This window comes from Megascapheus bottae, chromosome 3, assembly GCF_031878675.1.
Source record: "Megascapheus bottae isolate mThoBot1 chromosome 3, mThoBot2.hap1, whole genome shotgun sequence".
Taxonomy (NCBI): Eukaryota; Metazoa; Chordata; class Mammalia; order Rodentia; family Geomyidae; genus Megascapheus; species Megascapheus bottae.
In genome coordinates, this window is record NC_143511.1 from 57,780,048 (window position 1) to 57,799,925 (window position 19,878).

The following is a 19,878-nucleotide window of genomic DNA, read 5'->3' on the forward strand; positions in this document are numbered from 1 at the left end:
TCCTCTGTTGACTCTTCAGGGAATCAAAGCCGTTCTGGCGGAAAGCTACGAGCGCATTCACCGCAGTAACCTGGTGGGTATGGGGGTGATCCCCCTCGAGTATCTCCCCGGGGAGAGCGCGGACAGCCTGGGCCTCACGGGGCGGGAGCGATACACCATCAGCATCCCAGAAAACCTCCAGCCGCGCATGGAAGTTCAGGTCAAGGTAAGAGGACTTCCGGTCCCTGCACCTGCTGTACTTCCTTACAGGAACTAAGTTTAAGGGAGACATAAGTCATCCCTCAGGGCCGGGAGTTTGGCCTAGTGGTAGAGTGCTTGCCTAGCATGCACAGAGACCCAGGTTCAATTCCTCAGTACCACGTACAATCATATACACATAAAAAAGGCCAAAAGTCGTGCTGAGGCTCAAGTGGTAGAGCTCCAGCCTTAAGAAAGCCCAAGGACAGTGCTCAGACCCTGAGCTCAAGCCCAGGACTGGCAAAAAAAAAGAAAATCATTCAGCAGCGTGACGACTCCACATGTGACCCAGTCATAACACTCGTGGGCATCTTCCCAGATCACTACAAGTGAGGACACCATAAACACATCTGCACATCCGTGTTCACTGCAGCACTATTCAGAATAGCAAGTTACAGAAACAGCCCAGATGCCCTACAACAGATGAGTGGCTCCAAAAAAAAAAGTGGCACCTGTGCACAATGAAATTTTATTCATCCATTAGAAAAAATAAGATCGCATCATTTACAGGGAAATGGATGGACCCAGAAAAAAACCATGCTAAGTGGGGTAAGCCAAACTCAGAGAGACAAAGGACACATTTTCCCAGTGTCACCTGTTTCTCAGGCACTCACCCCTCACCTCTATTACCACTCCAGTGGGCATGCAGAGTCTGGTTCAGTGGGTCTAGGCTGGGTCCAAGACCACAGGTTGCAGGTACCAGGGCCCCACTGAGCAGCAGGCTAAGGAGCCGTCAGGCTGGTGTAGTCTCCTGAGCCCTCAGCCATCCCCCCCTACTTCTTCCATCTTCTCTCTCTTCTCCACCACAGCTAGACACGGGGAAGACCTTCCAGGCTGTCATGAGGTTCGATACCGACGTGGAGCTCACGTATTTCCGAAATGGGGGCATCCTCAACTACATGATCCGCAAGATGGCCCAGTAGACCCACCCCGGAGCCACTGGCCATGAGGCCCAGGCTCTCAGCCCACCCTGCCCTCCGAGGCTGCAGTCCTGTGGACAAAGCCAGTGGGCCCTGCAGTTCTGATCATCATGCCTGGAGGCACAAAGCCAGACATTTCCACATCCTCTATTTCTATTCCTCTTTTGATCCTTTCCTAGAACTCAGAAGCTAGAATCATGAGACGATTGGTAGTATCAGAAAGAGAATAGCTTGTCTTTAAAATTACTCATCATGGGACATTGATTTTTCTTCTTTACCCATGCCCAGTAATCTTAAGCTGAACACTAGCCAGCATAATACTTTATATCCTTTTTATTGTTCCTCATTTTCCTCTGCTTAGTGAAGCCCTTCCCTCAGCTCAGGCCTGGTGCTGTGCTTATTACAGCAGTGTTAACTGACGCAGGCAGGCTAGAATCAGTTCACACTTCAAATCACACTGCCTGATTCCCCTTCAAAGCTAATGATCCAGATACCTTGTGGACAGGGCAGACATTAGAATTTTTTAAATTGTGTACCTTTTGAGAGATCAGCACACAAGAGAAAATGTTCTCTTATTATCCTCAACAAATTTCTTTCCTAGAAAATTTTTCATTTGTCAAGAAGAAACCTTTGTTTGGAAGTGGCTGGTGGAGAGAGAACATTTTATAACTTGAATGAGATTAAATCTATTTTCTTGGAAATTCTGTTGACTTTGGAATTGAGTTTGGCTGGGCTGGGGGGAAAGAAGGTGGCTGGGTTTTGTGATGGCCAGAGCACATCTTTCTGAAGTCTGCATACCTCTCAGGTCCTCTTATTTTCTGCAACGAGATTGGATCTGGGGAGATGCATGCAGGAAGGAGCCAGTGTGGCTTTTGCCCTTGAAGGAACAGATAAGAAAGGCCAGCCCCCAGCACGGCCAGGATCTAAGTGTGTGAGCTGTACTTACTGTTCTGAGGCTTATTTGCTGACCTTTGCTGAAAGCACTGCAGGACATGTCTGAGCCTGCTCATGCTGCTATAACAAAATACCACAGATTGTATGGCTTAATCAGTACAAGTTTATATTCTCCCAGTTCTGGCCCTGTACATTCTAGCTGATTTGATTTCTGGTGAGCCCACTCTTCTCCTGGCTTCCAGATGGCCCTTCCTCATATTTGCAATAGACAAGGGAGAGTGAAATGATTTTGTAGTATTTATGATAAAAATGCTATTTGTATGAGATAAGACCCCCTTCTTGTGACCTCACTTAGCCTTATTTTCTTACTTAGCTCCATGCAAAAGTAGTGGCTGGAGACAACACATGAATACTGAGAGGACACAAACCTTCCGTGCCTACAGAGAACCTAAGTTAGTCTCCTTCAACGGTATTTTTAAACATTATCATTCACATTTTAATATAAGATTCCAGTATCGTGGTTAGGAACAGTATTATTAGTCTACTGTCTAGATAAGAGGTAAACTAGCAAGTCATAAGTCTAGTAAATGGAGATATCAGAACTTGAAAGTTGGTTTTCCTACCAAAAGCTAGAGCTTTCTCTAGGTCTTACCGGTTTATAAATCCTTGATTTCCCCTCTGTCTATTCTGACTGGAAGCCAGCCTGCTGCCTCGGGCTCGGGCACCCAGGCTCCATTCTTAACAGCCTGTGCCTGTGATAGACCAGAGCTGCACTAGAATCAGAGAGCTAAGGACATCCCCTAGCTCCTTATTCAGCTTTCTGAACCCCAGCTCCACCCACTCAGTTACTGATTACAATGAAATGGTTGGAGAGGAGCTTGTTTTATATTTTCCAAAATACTTTTATTGACAAAAACCATGTATTTACTGTGTTCAACATGAAATATGTTTTGTGAAGAGGCTTGAATCAACACATTTTACCTTACTTTCTCATGGGTAGAATACTATTGATGATTGTCAGGAATATATTAAAAATAATACATTATTATTCATTGGAATCACCATGTTGGACATTAGAGCTCTTGTGCCCTTTCACATCAGCCCAGTACTTCCAGTTTGATTTTTTTTGCCCAGTACTTCCAGTTTGATTTTTTTTGTCTGTTTTGTTCTGTTTTGTCTGTCGGGGGCCTTGAATTCAGGTCCTGGGCACTGTCCCTGAGCTCTTTTGTTCAAGGCTAGCACTCTACCACTTTGAGCCACAGTGCTACTTCTGGTTTTCTGGTGGTTAACTGGATAAGAATCTCATGGACTTCCCTGCCTAGACTGGCTTCAAACTGATCTCAGTCTCCTGAGTAGCTAGGATTATAGATGTGAGCCTCCAGTGCCCAGTTTTTACTATTTTTACTCATTATTACTGCCTTTAAGTAGTTGTCCAAAGGAGTTTCAACTCAATATGCAAGTTATGATTCCTTAGCTTTTGGCAATTACCCTTCTGTTCTTTGCTTCCATGAGTTTATATTCTATATGCAAGTGAAATCAAGTAGCGTTTATTTAGCAAAAAATCCACAAGTGACAGGGAAGTACTGCATGTTTTCTCTACTCATGAACCAGTAATGGACTCTGAGTATGGTTCTTAATCTTAGCTGTTGCAAATGCTGCCACCATGAATTTAGAAATATGGATATTGCTTCTCCTTTCACTGCCTTTGACTCTATGTCCTTTGACTGTAGGACTGCTAGATCATATACTTTTAGTTTGATTAAGACTGCATATTGCGGCCGGGAGTGTGGCCTAGTGGTAGAGTGCTTGCTTATCATGCACAAATCTCTAGGTTTAATTCCTCACTACCACATACACAGAAAAAAGCTAGAAGTGGTGCTGTGGCTCAAGTGGTAGAGAACTAGCCTTCACAAAGCCCAAGGACCGTCGGTGCTCAGGCCCAGAGTTCAAGCCCCAGGACTGGCAAAGAAAAACAAAAAGACTGTATATTGTTTCCATCATGGCTCCGTGAATTTTTCCATTATGGTTGTACATTTTCATCGCACTTATCTTTGATCTCTTTGGTCTCTCTCTCTTAGTACCATTCTAACATCTTTGAAATTATATCTCACTATAGTTTTAATTTTCAGTTCCCTGATGATTATTAATGTTGGATACTTTTTCACATACATATTGGCCATTTCTGTGTATTATGTCTGTTAAGGTCATTTTTAAATTGGATTATTTCACTTTTGTGGTTGAGTTGTAATATCTATAAGTTCTAGATCTTAACTCCTTATCAAGTGTATGACTTGAAAACATTCTCTCTCCTTGTTTCCCTGACTAAAAAAAACTAATTTTTATGTAGGCTTGTGTCTGCTGCTTATGCTTTTGGGGATTATAGCCCCAACATGAATTATAATACCAATGTCACAGAGGCATTTAATATTTTCCAGTATTTTCTAGTGTCGGGTTTCATGTTTAAGTCTTTAATGTAGTTTGAGTTGATTTTTATACATGGCATCAGATAAAAATCCAATTTCATTTTTTGCATATGGACATCCAGTTTTCCCAACACCATTCATGAGACTTGTCCTTCTTCATTGCATGTATATTTTTAGCTCTCTTGTCAAGAATCAATTGGTCATATATGTATTAGTTCATTTCTGGCACCTCTGTTCCTTTCCATTTGTGCTGTGTGTCTATTTTTATGACAGTACAGTGCTGTTTAGATTGCTACAGCTTTGTAGTGTGTTTTGAAATATCTTGTTTCACAATTGGGCCTTTGACTGAAGACTTCATTTCAGCATGTAAACATATCAGGACTGGATGGAATTCTAGAGATAATGAGGTCCGTGGTTGTAGAACAGGTATCTGAACCACCTGAAGAACTCTGAAAACTACAAATGCCTTCACGTCCTGTTAGGGTACTCTCATGGGAACTGGGCCTGTGACCATGAGAAAGAGTCCCCAGCTGAAGTGCAGCTTTCACCAGGAAATCCAGTGACCAGCATTTCAACTGTTGGATAAGACTAGATCAACGCCTGGAACTGACTTGATTCTATGTGAAAGTCAAAGAAATTCTTGATTGTCTTGTTTTAGCTTGTTTTCCTTCCTTGGCTGAAGGACTGTTTGCCTTCACCTACTTGTTAATTTCTGATACACATTTCCAGTAGATACTTCATATATCCTATTATAGTTTTTAAACTATAGCAGCAAAGGAAAGGAATCCTATATAAAGAGAGTCTAATGAAATACCAATACAAAAGAAGCTCCCAGCCAGTTGATTAAAGCAATCCATTTTATTGCATCTTACTAAGACTATTAGGAATCATCAGACACCTACTATGTAAAACGTACTTTTCATACATTTTATGAAAACTAATCCTTAGGCTGTTTTTCCTCATTTGCAAAACAAAGATCAGAGCAGAGGGCCCAGGAGTTTGCCCTAGTGGTAGACTGCTTGCCTAGCATGCACAAAGACCAGAGTTCGAGTCTGCGTTACCATATACAAAGAAAAAGGCAGAAGTGGAGCTGTGACTCAAATGGTAGAGCTCTAGCCTTGAGAAAGCCCAAGGACAGTGCTCGGGCCCTGAGCTTAAGCTTGGGACTGGCAAAAAAAAAAAAAAATCAGAGCAGAGAGAAGCTACCTAACTGGCAAACTTCTCAGGCCGCTTGCCTGTACGACTGCTCAGCATCTTGTCCACCTACAAGGTGACGCGAGTGTCGGCCAGCTGTGCACTGGACAGTCCCCGGTAAAGGGCTGTGAGGTCCTGCGTGCTGGACTATGACCTCTAAGTTTTACAGATGTCATTGCTAATCTAGTGATACACAATGTCAACCTGTTTTAGGAAGAAGCTTCAGTGAACTTCTGTGTGGGAGGGAGGGAAGGAGGGAGAGAGGGGGGGGTGGGACTAGGGCCTGACATGAGGGCCTGTGGTCTTGACTTTTTTTGCATCACCCTACCACTTGGCCACAGCTCCACTTCCAGCTTTTTGGTGACTAACTGGAGTCTCGTGGACTTTCCTGCCCAGAGGTTGGCCTTGAACTGTGAACCTCAGATCTCGGCCTCTTGAGCAGCTAGGATTACAGGTATGAGACACAGCACCCAGCTCAATCAAATTCTTGATCTGACTGAAATAATAAAATTCTTCCTGTTGTCTCCATGTTTCTGAATTGGCAGCAAACCTTTCTGAGAGACAGCAGAATATTCTTGGGTACATATTCTGATTATAAAGGGCAACCAAACAAAACTACTTGGCAGTATCACTCAAGGGACCATGTTAACCATTAACCATTATTATTGGGTAACAGCTTCAGATTACTGTGTAAAAATCATGACACAGGTAGGAAGAAATAAGTAGAACTTAGGAGTCTGGTACAATACAAAGAAGCCTTTTCAAGGAATGCTGTGTAATTGATGTTCCCTCACTACTAAAGTGCTTCCACTGCCAGGCAATACATTGCACCATAAACATATGTATGTGTATATGTTGAATACTTGGAATGACATAGGCACCAGAAAAGAGGAACCAAGAAAAGGAATACCAATGGAAAGAGAGAACTAGAAAAGACAGCAACAAGAGTTGCACCATTTCTTTGATTTTTGTTTTTGATGGTAATGGGGTTTGAACTTGTTTAGCAGGTACTCTACCACTTGGACCATATCATCCCTTTTTTTGCTTAGCTTTTCTTTTCTCTCTGTCTCTCTCGCTCTCTCACTTTTTTTTTTTTCGTGATGAGATCTCAAGCTTCCTGCCCAGGGTTAGACCATGATCTACCTACTGCATATCCCCTTAGCTAGAATTCCATCTACAAGACCAAGCTCCTTTGTTTATTGAGTTGAGGTCTCAACTTTTTTGTCCCAGGGGGTCTCAAGCTATCATCCTCTGGATTCTCCACCTCTAAGTAGCTGGGATTGCAGACATGTGCCAGCCTTCTGGAGGTGTTTTTAAGAAAGGAGTGTAGCACACAAATGAAGCATAACCACTGACAGATGGCTGGGTCTGGCAGCCACAATCACTGCTAGCCTTGAACTGTTTCATCAACTGACATGTTAACTTAAAGCCCTTTATACTACTTAATAATTTTTAAAAAAAAAAGAACAATTTCAGCAGATTTTAAGGACAAAGGTCTATGTGGTGGGTATGGAAAACCTCTCAACATCCCATCTGTTCACCCCAGTGTACACTGGGACCTTATGTGAAGTAGGGTTTGTTTTGGGGTTTGGGTTTGGGTTTGGGTGCTGTCCTGGAGCTGAGTTTTGGGTGTTGTCCTTGAGTTTTTTTCCCCCTTCAAGGCTAGCCACTCACGGGAGCCACAGCTCCATTTCTGGCTTTTTTTCACAGACTTTCCTGCCTGAGCTGTCTTCAAACCACAATCCTCAGATCTCAGCCTCCTGATCACTAGGAATACAGGCGTGGTTACTAGAACCTAGCAGGCATTCAGTTCTTAAAAGAAGGATTGGTTTAAACAAGACTAACTTTTCCCCAAGCACTATGAGTTCTGTTAACCTGCAGCGTATTCGATGCTATGATGCACTGTGTGTTTTCTGTATATGATGCGGTTCAAACTGTTGAAAATGGAGGTGAGGTTAAGTGATAAGTATTTATTACAGAATAAGTTGTCAAATATCACAGGGGTACAGCAATTCATGGTTGTACCCATCGGATTAATTTCACTCAATCACCATTGCTCAGAGCAAAAGACGAGGTCTTGAGTCATTTAGACATTTCTGATGGAGCAAACTGTGTCCACTCATAGTTAAAGTCCTTCCACTTTGAGTACCATGTCTGAACACTGGTTGCAACATCCTCTACTACAAAACTTTGGATTTTGATGACCGGAATCTCAAATGCATTATACTTCACATGGATTCCCCAGTCATGGCTGCAGTCTTGTCTGGCACAGAAGATCTTTGCTTTCTTCACAAAACTCCCATAGCTCTTTGGCTTGGGGTGTTGCTTAATCACAAAACGCTCCTTGAAGGTATTTCCAACTACAGTGTAATGGCAATCCTAAGGTAAAGGGAGATACAATGCACATAAGAACATGTTAGAAGGGCTGGGAGTTTGGCCTAATGGTAGAGTGCTTGCCTAGCATGCACAAAGACCCGGGTTCAATTCCTCAGTACCATATACATAGAAAAAAGCAGGAAGTGGTGCTGAGGTACAAGTGATAGAGCTCTAGCCTTGAGAAAGTCCAAGGACAGTCACATGTTAGAAGAAATCTTTTTCTTTTCTATTTTTTTTTGTCAGTCATGGGACTTGAACTGGGCACTGTCCCTGAGCTTTTTTTGCTAAAGGATAGTGCTCTATTACTTCAAGCCACAGCTCTATTTCTGAATTTTTAGGTGATTAGTTGGCAATAAAAGTCTCAGAGCCTTTCTTGCCCTGTCTGACTTCAAACCCTGATCTTCAGCTCAGCTTCTTGAGTAGCTAAGATTGCAGAGGTAAACCACCAGGCTCCTGGAATGACCTTTTTTTTTTCCAGGAAACTAATGTATTCTATTATTATTGTTATTGTTATTATTACTATTATTGTGATGTATGGGTTACAGTTACATTTGTAAGGTACTGAATACATTACTTCTTGAACATTGTTACCCCTTCCCATGTTCTATGACTTTTTTTTTTTTTAAGGAAAAAAAGTTCAAGCCAAACATGGTGGCTCACAGCTATAATCCTAGCTATGTGAAAGGCTGAGATCAAGAGGACTGAAGTTCATAACTAGAACCCAAAGTTTAGAATCTCCTTTCTCAAGGAGGAGCTTGGCATCCAGGGCACATTTGCCACCCCAGTTGGGAACTATAAATAGAATCATGGTCCAATCCATGGTGAAGAAAAAATGACTATCTGAAAAATAAAAACAAAAAGGACTGAAGGGATGACTCAAGCGGTAAAGCATTTGCTCAGCAAGCAAAGGCCTTGAGTTTAAACCCCAAGAGTAAAAAATAAATCCACAGTGACCTCAAAGGTATATTCTCACTTAACTCACAGAAAGAAATACCGAGTCACCCAAGGGCCAGATCAGGATCCATTCACCAAATTGCACACAGAGACAGAAGTGTTAAGTGAGGTGATCCAGAGTACCTCACAAAGAGGAGGAAAACGACTTTCCAGAAAACCTGGCTTCTGGAAGTGGATGTTCTTCACTGATTCAAAAAGGAGAGCTGTTAAGATCTGTGACATGCGAGGTCACAGCTGAACTCTGTTCATCTAACCCTCTGACAAAATATGTATCATATCACTCTACCTTGTCGTGGGCCCTACAACCTATTCTTCCTGTCCAACTGTTATCTTGTCATCTATTATCTTCTTGTGACACTGTAAGGTATTCTTATACAATTTACACTAAACAAGAAAGCCCCACACTTTCTTAAATACAAGAGCTATGACATCAATAGCAACAGAAATAATAGTACTCCTTCCATATTTCACTCATAGACAGTTAACATTAACTCAGCCTGGAAAAGAAGCAGGGTCTTTGGGAGAAGACTGCTCACCTCTATCACTCGGACATCAGCCGTGTAGCACGCCAGGGCCTTGCACTTGGCACACAGCAGTTTTTTACTCTCCTTAACAGGAGCAGGTCTGGGTTTTTGTTGACTTTCTCTGATGAATTTTTCATCAACCTGTATCTGGTAAACCTAATCCCCAAAAGAAAAGCCTTATTAAATGGAATTCTGAGAACTGCCACAACATAAATGATTTGCAACTTTCATGAAAATTTAACACCCATTTGTATTGTTTTGTTTGTAAGCATCTCACAGGTGATTTATTGGCTCTCCTAATTCTGTAGCCTCCAAATGGTCTTTCAATTGCTTCTTCAAAATTCCCATAGAAGCACTAAAGCCAGGGGCCAATGGCTCACGCCTGTAATTCTAGCTACTCAGGAGGCTGAGATCTGAGGATCACAGTTCAAAGCCAGCCCAGGAACAAAATGTGAGACTTTTATCTCCAATTAACCACCAGAAAACTGGAATTGGTGCTGTGGCTCAAGTGGTAGAATGCTCAGGGACAGCACCCAGTCCCTGAGTTCAAGCCCCAAGACTGCCCTCCTCAAAAAAAACTTTATAAATCCTTTTTTTTTTCCAGTTCTGGGGCTTGAACTCAGGGCCTGAGCACTGTCCTTGGGTTTGTCAAGGCTAGTTCTCTACCACTTGAGCCACAGCACCACTTCCCAACTTTTTCTATGTATGTGGTATCAAGGAATCAAACCCAGGTCTTCATCCATGCTAGGCAAACTCCGAGCCCTACAAATCCTTTAAATATAGATACATACTATTGTTTCAAACATAACTGCACCTACTGTGTGCACTAACCAGTTGAGTGAAACAAGAGAGCCCCATTATCTAAAATCTGTTTTTTTCTCTCTTTCAACCACAGAAAATGATGTTGAACTCCAAGAATTTAACATGGATATTTTTTAGCCAGTTAGTGGTATTTGGGCTTGGACTCGGGGCCTTGCACTTGCCATGGTGGCAAACGATGGACCACCTGAGCTTTCCAATCAGCTCTTAACCTATACATAATACACTGAAATCCAACCTGAGTCTTCATCATATGCTATAAAAGGGGATTTCTTCTTGTTTTATGAATATAAGAGTTTTCCCCAGGTTGTTCTGGTAAGGCTTTGTAAACAGCACTAAGCTGATCACTGACGAATCTTGGGATGAACCCAAGGTCTTGCTCCCAGTTGTCATGGATGACCTGCCACCAATGACTCCTGGCTCCCTCTCCTCCTTTACTATATCTGCCTGTGTTCTCTCTGTGGATGCTATTAAATAGCCCAAGTCAGCACATGTGTAAGCTGCTTTCTCTTCACCCCACTACTTATTTTTGTGTGGGTGTGCCAGTACTACAGTTTGAACTCTGGGCCTTCCTGTGTGTTGTCTCTCAGCTCTTTCCCCCAAGTCCAATACTCTACCATTTGTACAACTCCACTTCTGGCTTTTGTGTTATAAAGTGGAGATGAAAGTCACAGATTCCCTGCCTGGGATGGCTTCAAACCACAATCTCAGTCTCCTGCATAGCTAGGATTACAGGCATGAGCAATTGGCTCCCTGTTTCCATCCCACTTCTTTTCCTGTGTGCAACAAAATGATGTATGCATCTGGTCTACCTGTCTTCCTCTACAGTTACTATATTGCTTCTGTCACATGAGTCAAAGGAGCTTGTCACTCAATAGAAGTGAGAAATTGTGCCACAAATGAATCATTCAATTCAAACTCAAGCTTTTATTAGTAACATCCCTTCAATCTACAAATTTTCCTGGACAGACAGGTCAGTGGAAAGAAAACCCCACTAGCAAAATCAAAAGAGAGGAACCAAATTTTTCCTGTAGTTCTCTCACCAAAAAGGTAGTTTTAGATCTATTACTCTCCAGACATAAAGAGAAATATCCTTTGAAAGTGTGCTGGTGATGTGGCTCACCAGTGGTAAAAACACTAATTTCACATGGATGATGCCCTGGGTTTGATGCCCAATACCAGAATAAAAACAAAAAAGTAAACACTGACCCCCAAAATCATAATTTTGTCATAAAATATGGTTAACTTGTTTTTATAACATGGCTTCTCATTAATTTTTCTAGCACAGAAAATACTGCTTAAAATTATGAACACTATAGAAGCTGCCTGCTGAGGTGCAAGGTCCGTGTTCATGAGGTCAGGTTGTGCTTCATGTTCTTCCCAACGACAACTCTCATTTTTTTTTAGCACATACTGTGCTAATACTCATTTTGTTCTCATAACTGTCCACTGAACTTTAAAAAAAAACTGTTTTAGCCAGGCACCTGTAGCTCATGTCTATAATCCTAACTACTTAGGAGGCTGAGATCTGAGGCTCAAGGTTCAAAGCCAGCTTGGGCATGAAAGTCTGTGAGACTTCTATCTCCAATTAACCACCAGAAAACCTGCATTGGTGCTGTAGCTCAAGTGGTAGAGCACTAGCCTTGAGTTAAAGAGCTCAGAGACAGCACCCAGGCCCAGAGTTCATGACTGACCAAAAAATAAATAACTATGTTTCCCCAACTTTACAAATGAAGAGATTGATGATTCACAAGACATTGTCAATCATGATGTAGAAGTAGCACCATACATAGAACAGGGATTTGGATCACTGGTTCTAATAAAACTCACGGGGCCAAGAGTTTGGCCTAGTGATAGAGTACTTGCCTAGCATGCATGAAGACCCAGATTCAATTCCTCAGTACCACATACATAGAAAAAAAGCCAGAAATGGTGCTGAGGCTCAAGTGTTAGAACTCTAGCTTTGAGAAAAAAGAACCCAAGGATAGTGCTCAGGCCCTGAGTCCAAAGCCCAGGACTGGCAAAAACAAACAAACAAACAAAAAACCTCTTCCCTAAGCCTGGGATATTTAATCTTCTCCCCAGATTCTGAGATTATAATTCCTGTAAAGGTTCTGGAGACACGGGAGGCATACATGGGTTCTGAAGACACAGAAAGCATACATGCATGTATGGCTGTGTTTTTTACTGTCTTAATCTCTTTTGATGATTCTGTAACAAGTTGAAACACAATGACGCACTACCAAGAGCTGTCCAGAGAAATGTGTGTGACTGTCCCTTCCCTGCAGGGCCACCCTGTGCCTGCCCCATGACCCAGTGTGGCTCTATGAGCTTTCTGTAGGTAACAGAGAAAGGAGTTTGAGGAACAGGTGAGGAGAAAAGTTGCATCCTGCAGTGTCAAGATGTAATTCTCAACAAAAACTGTCTCTCAGTTTATGAAAAAACATATCACAGCGTGCCTTCTACATTGGGAAACAGAAAATGCAGGTATTAGCACTGATGACATCCATTTCATTACGTTAAAACATAGACAATACAATTAATTGTTATCGCAGAGCGGAACTTGAAACATAGATATAATGTTTTAATTAAAACAAAAAATCTTGACTAGCCAGCTGCTGGTGACTAAACCTGTAGTCCCAGCTTCTTAAGAGGTTGACACATGAGGATCATGGTTCAAAGCCAGCCATGGCTCAAATCCAAGAGACTCTTATCTCTAACTAGTAAGTAAAATGCCAGAAGTGGAGCTGTGGCTCAAGTGGTAAGAGCCAGCCTTGAGCATAAAAAGCAAAGGGACTGTAAAAACCCCAGTACTGGCATTAAAAAAAAATCTAAACAAATAGTAAGGGGTGTCAGAATTTTCTGAGTAATACCTACTCATTTAAATTGGTACAAACTAGAAAGATGATTGGCAGTGTTTATCAAAATGAAAATTGCTTTGACACACAGCTTTGACTCAATGATTCTACATCTAGGAACTTTGAGACATATCTATGTTTAGACAACTGGGTTAGAAATTTCAAAGATAGCCAGTGCTATGATTGAAAACAATTTCAATATCCAATAAGCAAGAAACAGCAGGTCAGCAGTCCTGGATCACATACTTGATGTTAAGCTACTGCTATGCTAATACAGCCAGACCCTGTTAGAGGAACAGAGGAAGATGCTTACCGTTTTCTCAAACTGTGCTTCATCCCATGCCTGAAGTCTGGCAATGGATTCATTCATCATTTCTTCCTTATATATGTTCATCTGTTCTTTTTCAATTACATCAGCACTGCTTGTCAAAAGGAAGCACTTGCTACCTCTTGCTCTTCCTCTGCCTAGCAGAAAATATTTTTACTTAGTGTCTTTGACTGAAAATTTGGATACAATATGAGAATATATAAATTAAGGGATAGAACTATTCCTAGAATTAAACTTTGCTTCCATGTATTCTGCTTTCCAGGAAATCTTAACTTCCCAAAGTAGACATAAACTGCAGATGCCCACCTGTGGGTTAAAGATACACACACACTGAACATCCACCTCAGCTAACTCTTTTAAGGACTCCAATGATGAAGTGTGGGGGCAGCCATCCTGTCAGAGCCATCCAACATCAACCCTCTATGTGACAGAGTACAATATGATGAAGAATAAACAGATATTCCCCAAGAACCTTTTATGCAATGAGGAAATCAGTTCACAATCACTATAACATAGGTAGAATAACATAAATGCCATTAGAAAGACAGATAAATTGGAAGGCATGGTGAGACGGAGGCAGGAGACAGAATAAAGATCGGCAGTACAAGAGTGACTCTCAACAAGCAGTTAGCCAAGTCCAGTGGCTAAACTAGCTAACAAACCAGGTGCATAAATGGGAAGTGAGTTAGGAAGATAAATGGATGCTGAAAACTTTGAAGACCCTGCAGCATTAAGAGAAATGGAAAATCACTGTTCTATCTAAGGAAGTAGCAAGCTCAGGGATTTTTTTTTCCAGGAAAGTAGTGTGACAGTTGTTCTAGAAAGTGGAGGTAAGTGGCACAAAGGAGAGGAGACCAGAACAGAGATTCGAGTTCAGTGGCACAGAAGAACTCCAGAGCATTTCTTCTGGAATGCAGTGAGCCTCCAGCCTTGAGGGTCATAAATGGCCTACATGTGGATTAGTAAGGCCTCAATCCACGTCAAAACTGTCCTTTAGTAAACACGTCCATCAGTGCTGGCCAGGTTAAGTGGTGTCACTGAGAGCTAGAATCACAGTGCTGGAGAAGTTGGTGAGCAAGGCTGTGACCACCCAATTCCTGACCAGGTAAGTCACCAGTGGTGGCACTGATCACTTATTCAACCATGGCTCCATAAGAGAAAAAGTTCCAAATGACAACCCACAACTCAGGCAAAATGCGAGCCATGCTGGGAATGGGCTCCTAATGACATCTCACCTCTGGTTTGGATCATTTTGATGACGTTGCCCACATACTCATACAGGATGATCAGATTGCACTGCGCGATGTCAATGCCTTCGTCAGCAACCGAGGTGACAATCAGAATATTGTTATTGCTGTTGGCTCTGAATGCATCCAACACATGCTTCTGTGCAGGGAGGGTCATTCCTGGTCAGAGCAGAAAACACAGGGCAACTCACCAACCACAGTACTTTTTTCCCCTGGAAAACCAGAATGCTTATTACATGCTAGGTATTGTGCTAAGTGCTTTCTATTCATGATCTCCCAATCACAGGCAGCTGGGCCCAGCCCTGTGCCTGTTTTTAGAGAAGACATTTAGGTTGGCCTTTAACAGCTAGAAATCTGTCACAATACTACCTAAAGTCAAGTCCAACTGCTAGCACTAACTAGTTGTTTGACTTTAAGTAATGTTATTCCAAAACAACTACTGAAATAATGACCTTTTCACCAATAGCTACTAGTAATATCTTTAAATGCATATAGAAGTCTACAGCTGACAAATCATTTTCAGATCTACTCACTCATGGGAAGTTTACAAAGCCCTTGTTATTCATGCTGGAGCAAATTCTGTGGTGCCCCTATATGCACAAGGACTTCCAGGTTTCAGGAATTTAAGTCCATAACCCAAACACAAGGCCCTGACATCTTCTATAATCTAACAGTCATACACTACCAGGCCTTCAAATGTGAAATTCTGCATGTTCCTCCATTAAACTCCCTAGTCAATTGACTTAAGTTAAATCAAAAGGAAGCTCAATTTAGGTGGGGCTCTCCTATGCAGATAATTTTTATAAAGAAGGTCTTAGGCCTTTCCTGAGCTCAGAGGCTTCAAATAATTTATGATCGTGGAATTCCAACTACCTGCCCTAAACCCTCAGTCTTGGTTTATCAGCCCAATTGTGCAAACATACATCTACAAATACACACATACATATAAATATATACATACCATGTATATGGATAATCTCCTTGTTCTTCCTAATATAAATACTAAAAAGATTGGGGCAGGGAGTATGACTTAGTGGTAGAGTGCTTGTTTGGCATGCATGAAGCCCTGGATTCGATTCCTTAGTACCACATACACAGAAAAAGTGAGAATGGTGTTGTGGCTCAAGTGATAGAGTGCTAGCCTTGAGCAAAAGAAGCCCAGGGACAGTGTCCAGGCCCTGAGTTCAAGCCCCAGGACTGGAAAAAAAAACAATAGTATATGATAGCTAGTATACTAATTTAGTACAGATAAAGATAGACTATAGAGCTAGCACACAAAAAGGACTTTTCTACATATAAATACCTGTTACTTCCCCTGTTCTGCCACGTCCTGTCAATATGCCAGGTTTTAAAAACTTCAGAGCAGAATTTTCTTCAATCCAGTTCTTTAAAGCCTAAAATTGAAGAGCAATTATCTATTGGAAACAATTCAGTATTGTATCAAGTCAATATTGACATATATTTAAAAAAAAAAAAAAGGTAGAACTTTCTGGGCACCGGTGGCCCATGCCTATAATCCCAGCTACTCAGAACGTTTATATGGGGAGGATCACAATTCAAGACCCCTTCTCAACCCAGAGCTGGGCTCAGTGGTGCACATTTCCTAAATTCAGGGGAGGCTAAAATTGGGAGGATTCCATTTCCAGTCTCAAACAGAAAAATTCACAAGATGGGTTGCAGTGCATACCCACCATCCTAACTATGACAGGAAGCTAAAAGAGGTGTGTCCTGGGTCCAGGAAGATGTCTGAATAGGAAGCAAGGTCCTATTCAAAACTAACCAGCACTAAAAAAGAGCCGGAGGTGTGGCTCAGCAGTAAAATACCTGCCTAGAAAGTGTAAGGCCCTGGGTTCAAACCCTAGCACTACCTAAAGAAAAGAAAACATAAAGTTAATATACTGGTGTGTGTGAGACTGACAAACCATCTTTAACTGTGTACACTAACTTTAATGGTATAGATCTGAGTGACCTATTACAGTTAAATCTCTAAAATGTACTTTAAGTGAAAAACTAGGTGCACAGGCAGCGAGTAAAATAAATAAGTTTGGCAAGACCACAGGATGCAAGATCAGTATAAGTAAGCCATATATATGAATAAGCAACAGATACAAATCATAAATAAAAATGAGCAATCTATACAATCAAACATATAAGTGAGCAATAAACACCTCAAGTTTGAAAGAATTCTAAAGAGCCACTCCAAATACCATCACAAAAAAAAAAGCTAGACTTCTATGCTGAAAATGACAATACATTTGGGTACCATGGTTCATGTGTATAATCTGGTAAATTGGACTTAAAAAAATCTCAAAATGAGGGGTCGGGAGTTTGGCCTAGTGGTAGAGTGCTTGCCTAGCATGCACGAAGACCCAGGTTCGATTCCTCTGTACCACATACATAGAAAAAAATCCAGAAGTGGTGCTGAGGCTCAAGTGGTAGAGCTCTAGCCTTGAGAAAGTCCAAGGACAGTGCTCAGGCCCTGAGCCCAAGCCCAAGACTGGCAAAAAAAAAAAAAATCTGAAAATGCAAGAGATGCTATTAAGATAGTGGAAAAACAAGCTGTAGCCAAAGGGATGTACTTATGAATTACATGTCTTGCAGAGGACTTTTTTTGTCAAAACAGAAAAAGAATATTCCAAAATTCAAAAACAAAATTAGCCACATGTCTCTCTGATGCTGAGATAAATCAAGGCCTCCTAGCTCAATCACCTATCCTGCATCTCCAGCACAATGACCCAATTTTATTTGGCTTTGATTGTTGGTTGTTTTGTTTTGTTTTGTTTTTGCAGTACTAGGGGATGAACTCAGAGCCTTAGCAAGTACTTTGCCTTTTGAGCTATGCCTTCAGTCCTTCAGTTTGGATTTTGTTTTTGTTTTGTTTTGTTATTGTGATTAATAGAAGGGTTACATATACTCACCAGATAGAAGGTGCATAACTTCACAAACACTGATACCCTTTCTTATGACATGGTCCCCATTTCCCTCCCACCCTCCCACCGCTTATCTTGATTTCCCCCATTCCCTATCCAATATCAAATAACCAATTAAGCACATATAAAATATATCAGATAACAAGGTGAAATATTGTAACAATATGAGGTAACCAAGGGATGGCAAAAGAGATGAGAGATAACATAGTAAAAAAGGAACACACAAAATACCAGCTCCTTTGAGACACAGCAAAGGCAGTACTCAGAGGAAAATTTGTAGCTCTGAGTGCCTACAATAACCAACTGGAAAAATCGCAAACCAACAATTTAATGTCCCAACTTAAGCTCTTGGAAAAACAGCAACAAACCAACCCTAATCCCAGTAGAAGGAAGCAAATTATTAAAATCAAAGCAGAAGTAAATGAATTAAGAGTCCAAAAAAAACTATAGAAAGAACCAACAAAACAAGGAGTTGGTTCTTTGAAAAACAAAATTGACAGACCCTTAGCAAATCTTACCAAAAAAAGAAGGGAGCATACCAAAATAATATCAGGACAGAAATTACCAAGATCCAGAGCAGCATGAGGGAATACTTCTCAAACCTTTATGCCAACAAATTTGAGAACCTAGAAGAAATATATGAATTTCTAGCCAATATTAACATACTCACACTGAACCAAGAAGACCTAGCCCAACTAAACAGGCCTATTTCAAGCACTGAAATAGAAATGGCAATAAGAGACCTTCCACCTAAGAAAAGCCCAGGGCCAGATGGATTCACAGCTGAATTCTATAAGGTCTTCAAAGCAGAGCTCACACCAATACTCTTCAAGCTCTTCAACAAAATTGAAAACGAAGGCTCTTTGCCAAACTCATTCTACGAAGCCAGTATAACCCTCATCCCCAAACCAGACAGAGATTCATCAAAGATAGATTTTGTTTTTAAGACAGATAGGGCCTGTCTAATTATTCCCCAGTTAATCTCAAACTTATGATCGTCCTGCCTCTGCCTCCCAAGAAGCTGAGATTACAGATCAACTCCATCACATCCAGCCTAATTTTAATATGGGCAAAAGCCATCAGAACAGACATTTCACCAAAGATGACACAGACATAACTAGTAAGCATAATGAAAAAATAGCCAGCCAGACCAAGAGTTTGTCATGGTAGAGTGCTTACCTAGCATGCATGAAGACCCAGGTTCCATTCCTCAGTACCACATACGTAGAAAAAGCCAGAAATGGTGCTGTGGCTCAAGTGGTAGAACACTAGCCTTGAGAAAGCCCAGGGACAGTGCCCAAGCCCTGAGTTCAAGCCCCAGGTCCGGCAAAAAAAAAAAGAAACAGCCAGCCAGAGAGTGAGGAAAGGGGGTACCACTGTCCAAAAAGAAATGTACTATTTACCTGACTTATTGAACTGTAATTCCTCCATACATCACCTTTATAATAACAATAAAAAATTTTAAATAACCAGCCACATTACCCATTAATGGAATGCAAATAAAAATGCACACCCTTAGAATAGCTAGATCCTATTGCACACCCTTAGTTAGAATTTAGAAATATGACTAAAACTACAAAAAGAGGATGAAGTGCTTAGATATTAAGACATGCTTGAGGTAAGACCATGAAGTATGAGTATAAACAAACAGATAATCAAAACAGATCCACATTGCAGAGCAGTGCAGAAAGAACAATCTTCCAATAAACACTGCTGGTCCAGTCTGTTACCCAAAAAAGAAAGGAAGACTTACATCCACAAGGGCTCTGGTTTTCACAAAGAGAATGGTTTTTGTCTCTGGATTTACGTGATATTCTTCTTGTAGGATCAAGTAGAGGTCTTTCAGTTTAGGGTTCTCGTTGCTAGGATCCAAGGAAATACTTTCTAGTTCTTGTACCTTTTCTGCAAATGGAGAAAACTTTTCAAATGGCTTCTAAATCCGAAATTTTGAGGGCATGTTGAAACTCAGATCAAATAGTTAGCCTCTCAATCTCTGACCAGAACTTTCTGAATAATAACTGCCAATTTAAATTTGGTACAAACTTTAGGAAGGCTATTTGGCTGTGTTTGTCAAAACAAAAAGCTGACACAGCATTGAACCAGTAATTTTCCATGTAGGAATTTTGAGACACAGTTACATTTAGAAAACTATGCTGGAAATTTCAAGGATAGTG

At 41.2% G+C, this 19,878-nt stretch overlaps 2 protein-coding genes across 3 annotated transcripts in view; one reads left to right on the top strand and one right to left on the bottom strand.

Moving 5' to 3' along the window:
• The window catches only part of Aco1 (aconitase 1), a 43,295-nt gene extending 41,434 nt beyond the window's left edge, over positions 1 to 1,861 (top strand). For both annotated transcript variants that reach the window (XM_090330084.1, XM_090330085.1), the window contains exons 20-21: positions 20 to 205; positions 1,047 to 1,861. In XM_090330084.1, the coding sequence (XP_090186210.1) occupies positions 20 to 205; positions 1,047 to 1,160 (300 nt within the window). In that variant the 3' untranslated portion in view covers positions 1,161 to 1,861. The remainder of the gene's footprint in view (positions 1 to 19; positions 206 to 1,046) is intronic.
• Positions 1,862 to 7,448: 5,587 nt separating this feature from the next.
• Positions 7,449 to 19,878, bottom strand: part of Rigi (RNA sensor RIG-I) — a 44,490-nt gene continuing 32,060 nt past the window's right edge. The window contains exons 13-18 of the mRNA XM_090330086.1: positions 19,458 to 19,606; positions 16,078 to 16,168; positions 14,763 to 14,933; positions 13,513 to 13,664; positions 9,535 to 9,678; positions 7,449 to 8,047 (exon numbers count right to left, since the gene is read on the bottom strand). Of these exons, the coding sequence (XP_090186212.1) occupies positions 7,751 to 8,047; positions 9,535 to 9,678; positions 13,513 to 13,664; positions 14,763 to 14,933; positions 16,078 to 16,168; positions 19,458 to 19,606 (1,004 nt within the window). The 3' untranslated portion in view covers positions 7,449 to 7,750. The remainder of the gene's footprint in view (positions 8,048 to 9,534; positions 9,679 to 13,512; positions 13,665 to 14,762; positions 14,934 to 16,077; positions 16,169 to 19,457; positions 19,607 to 19,878) is intronic.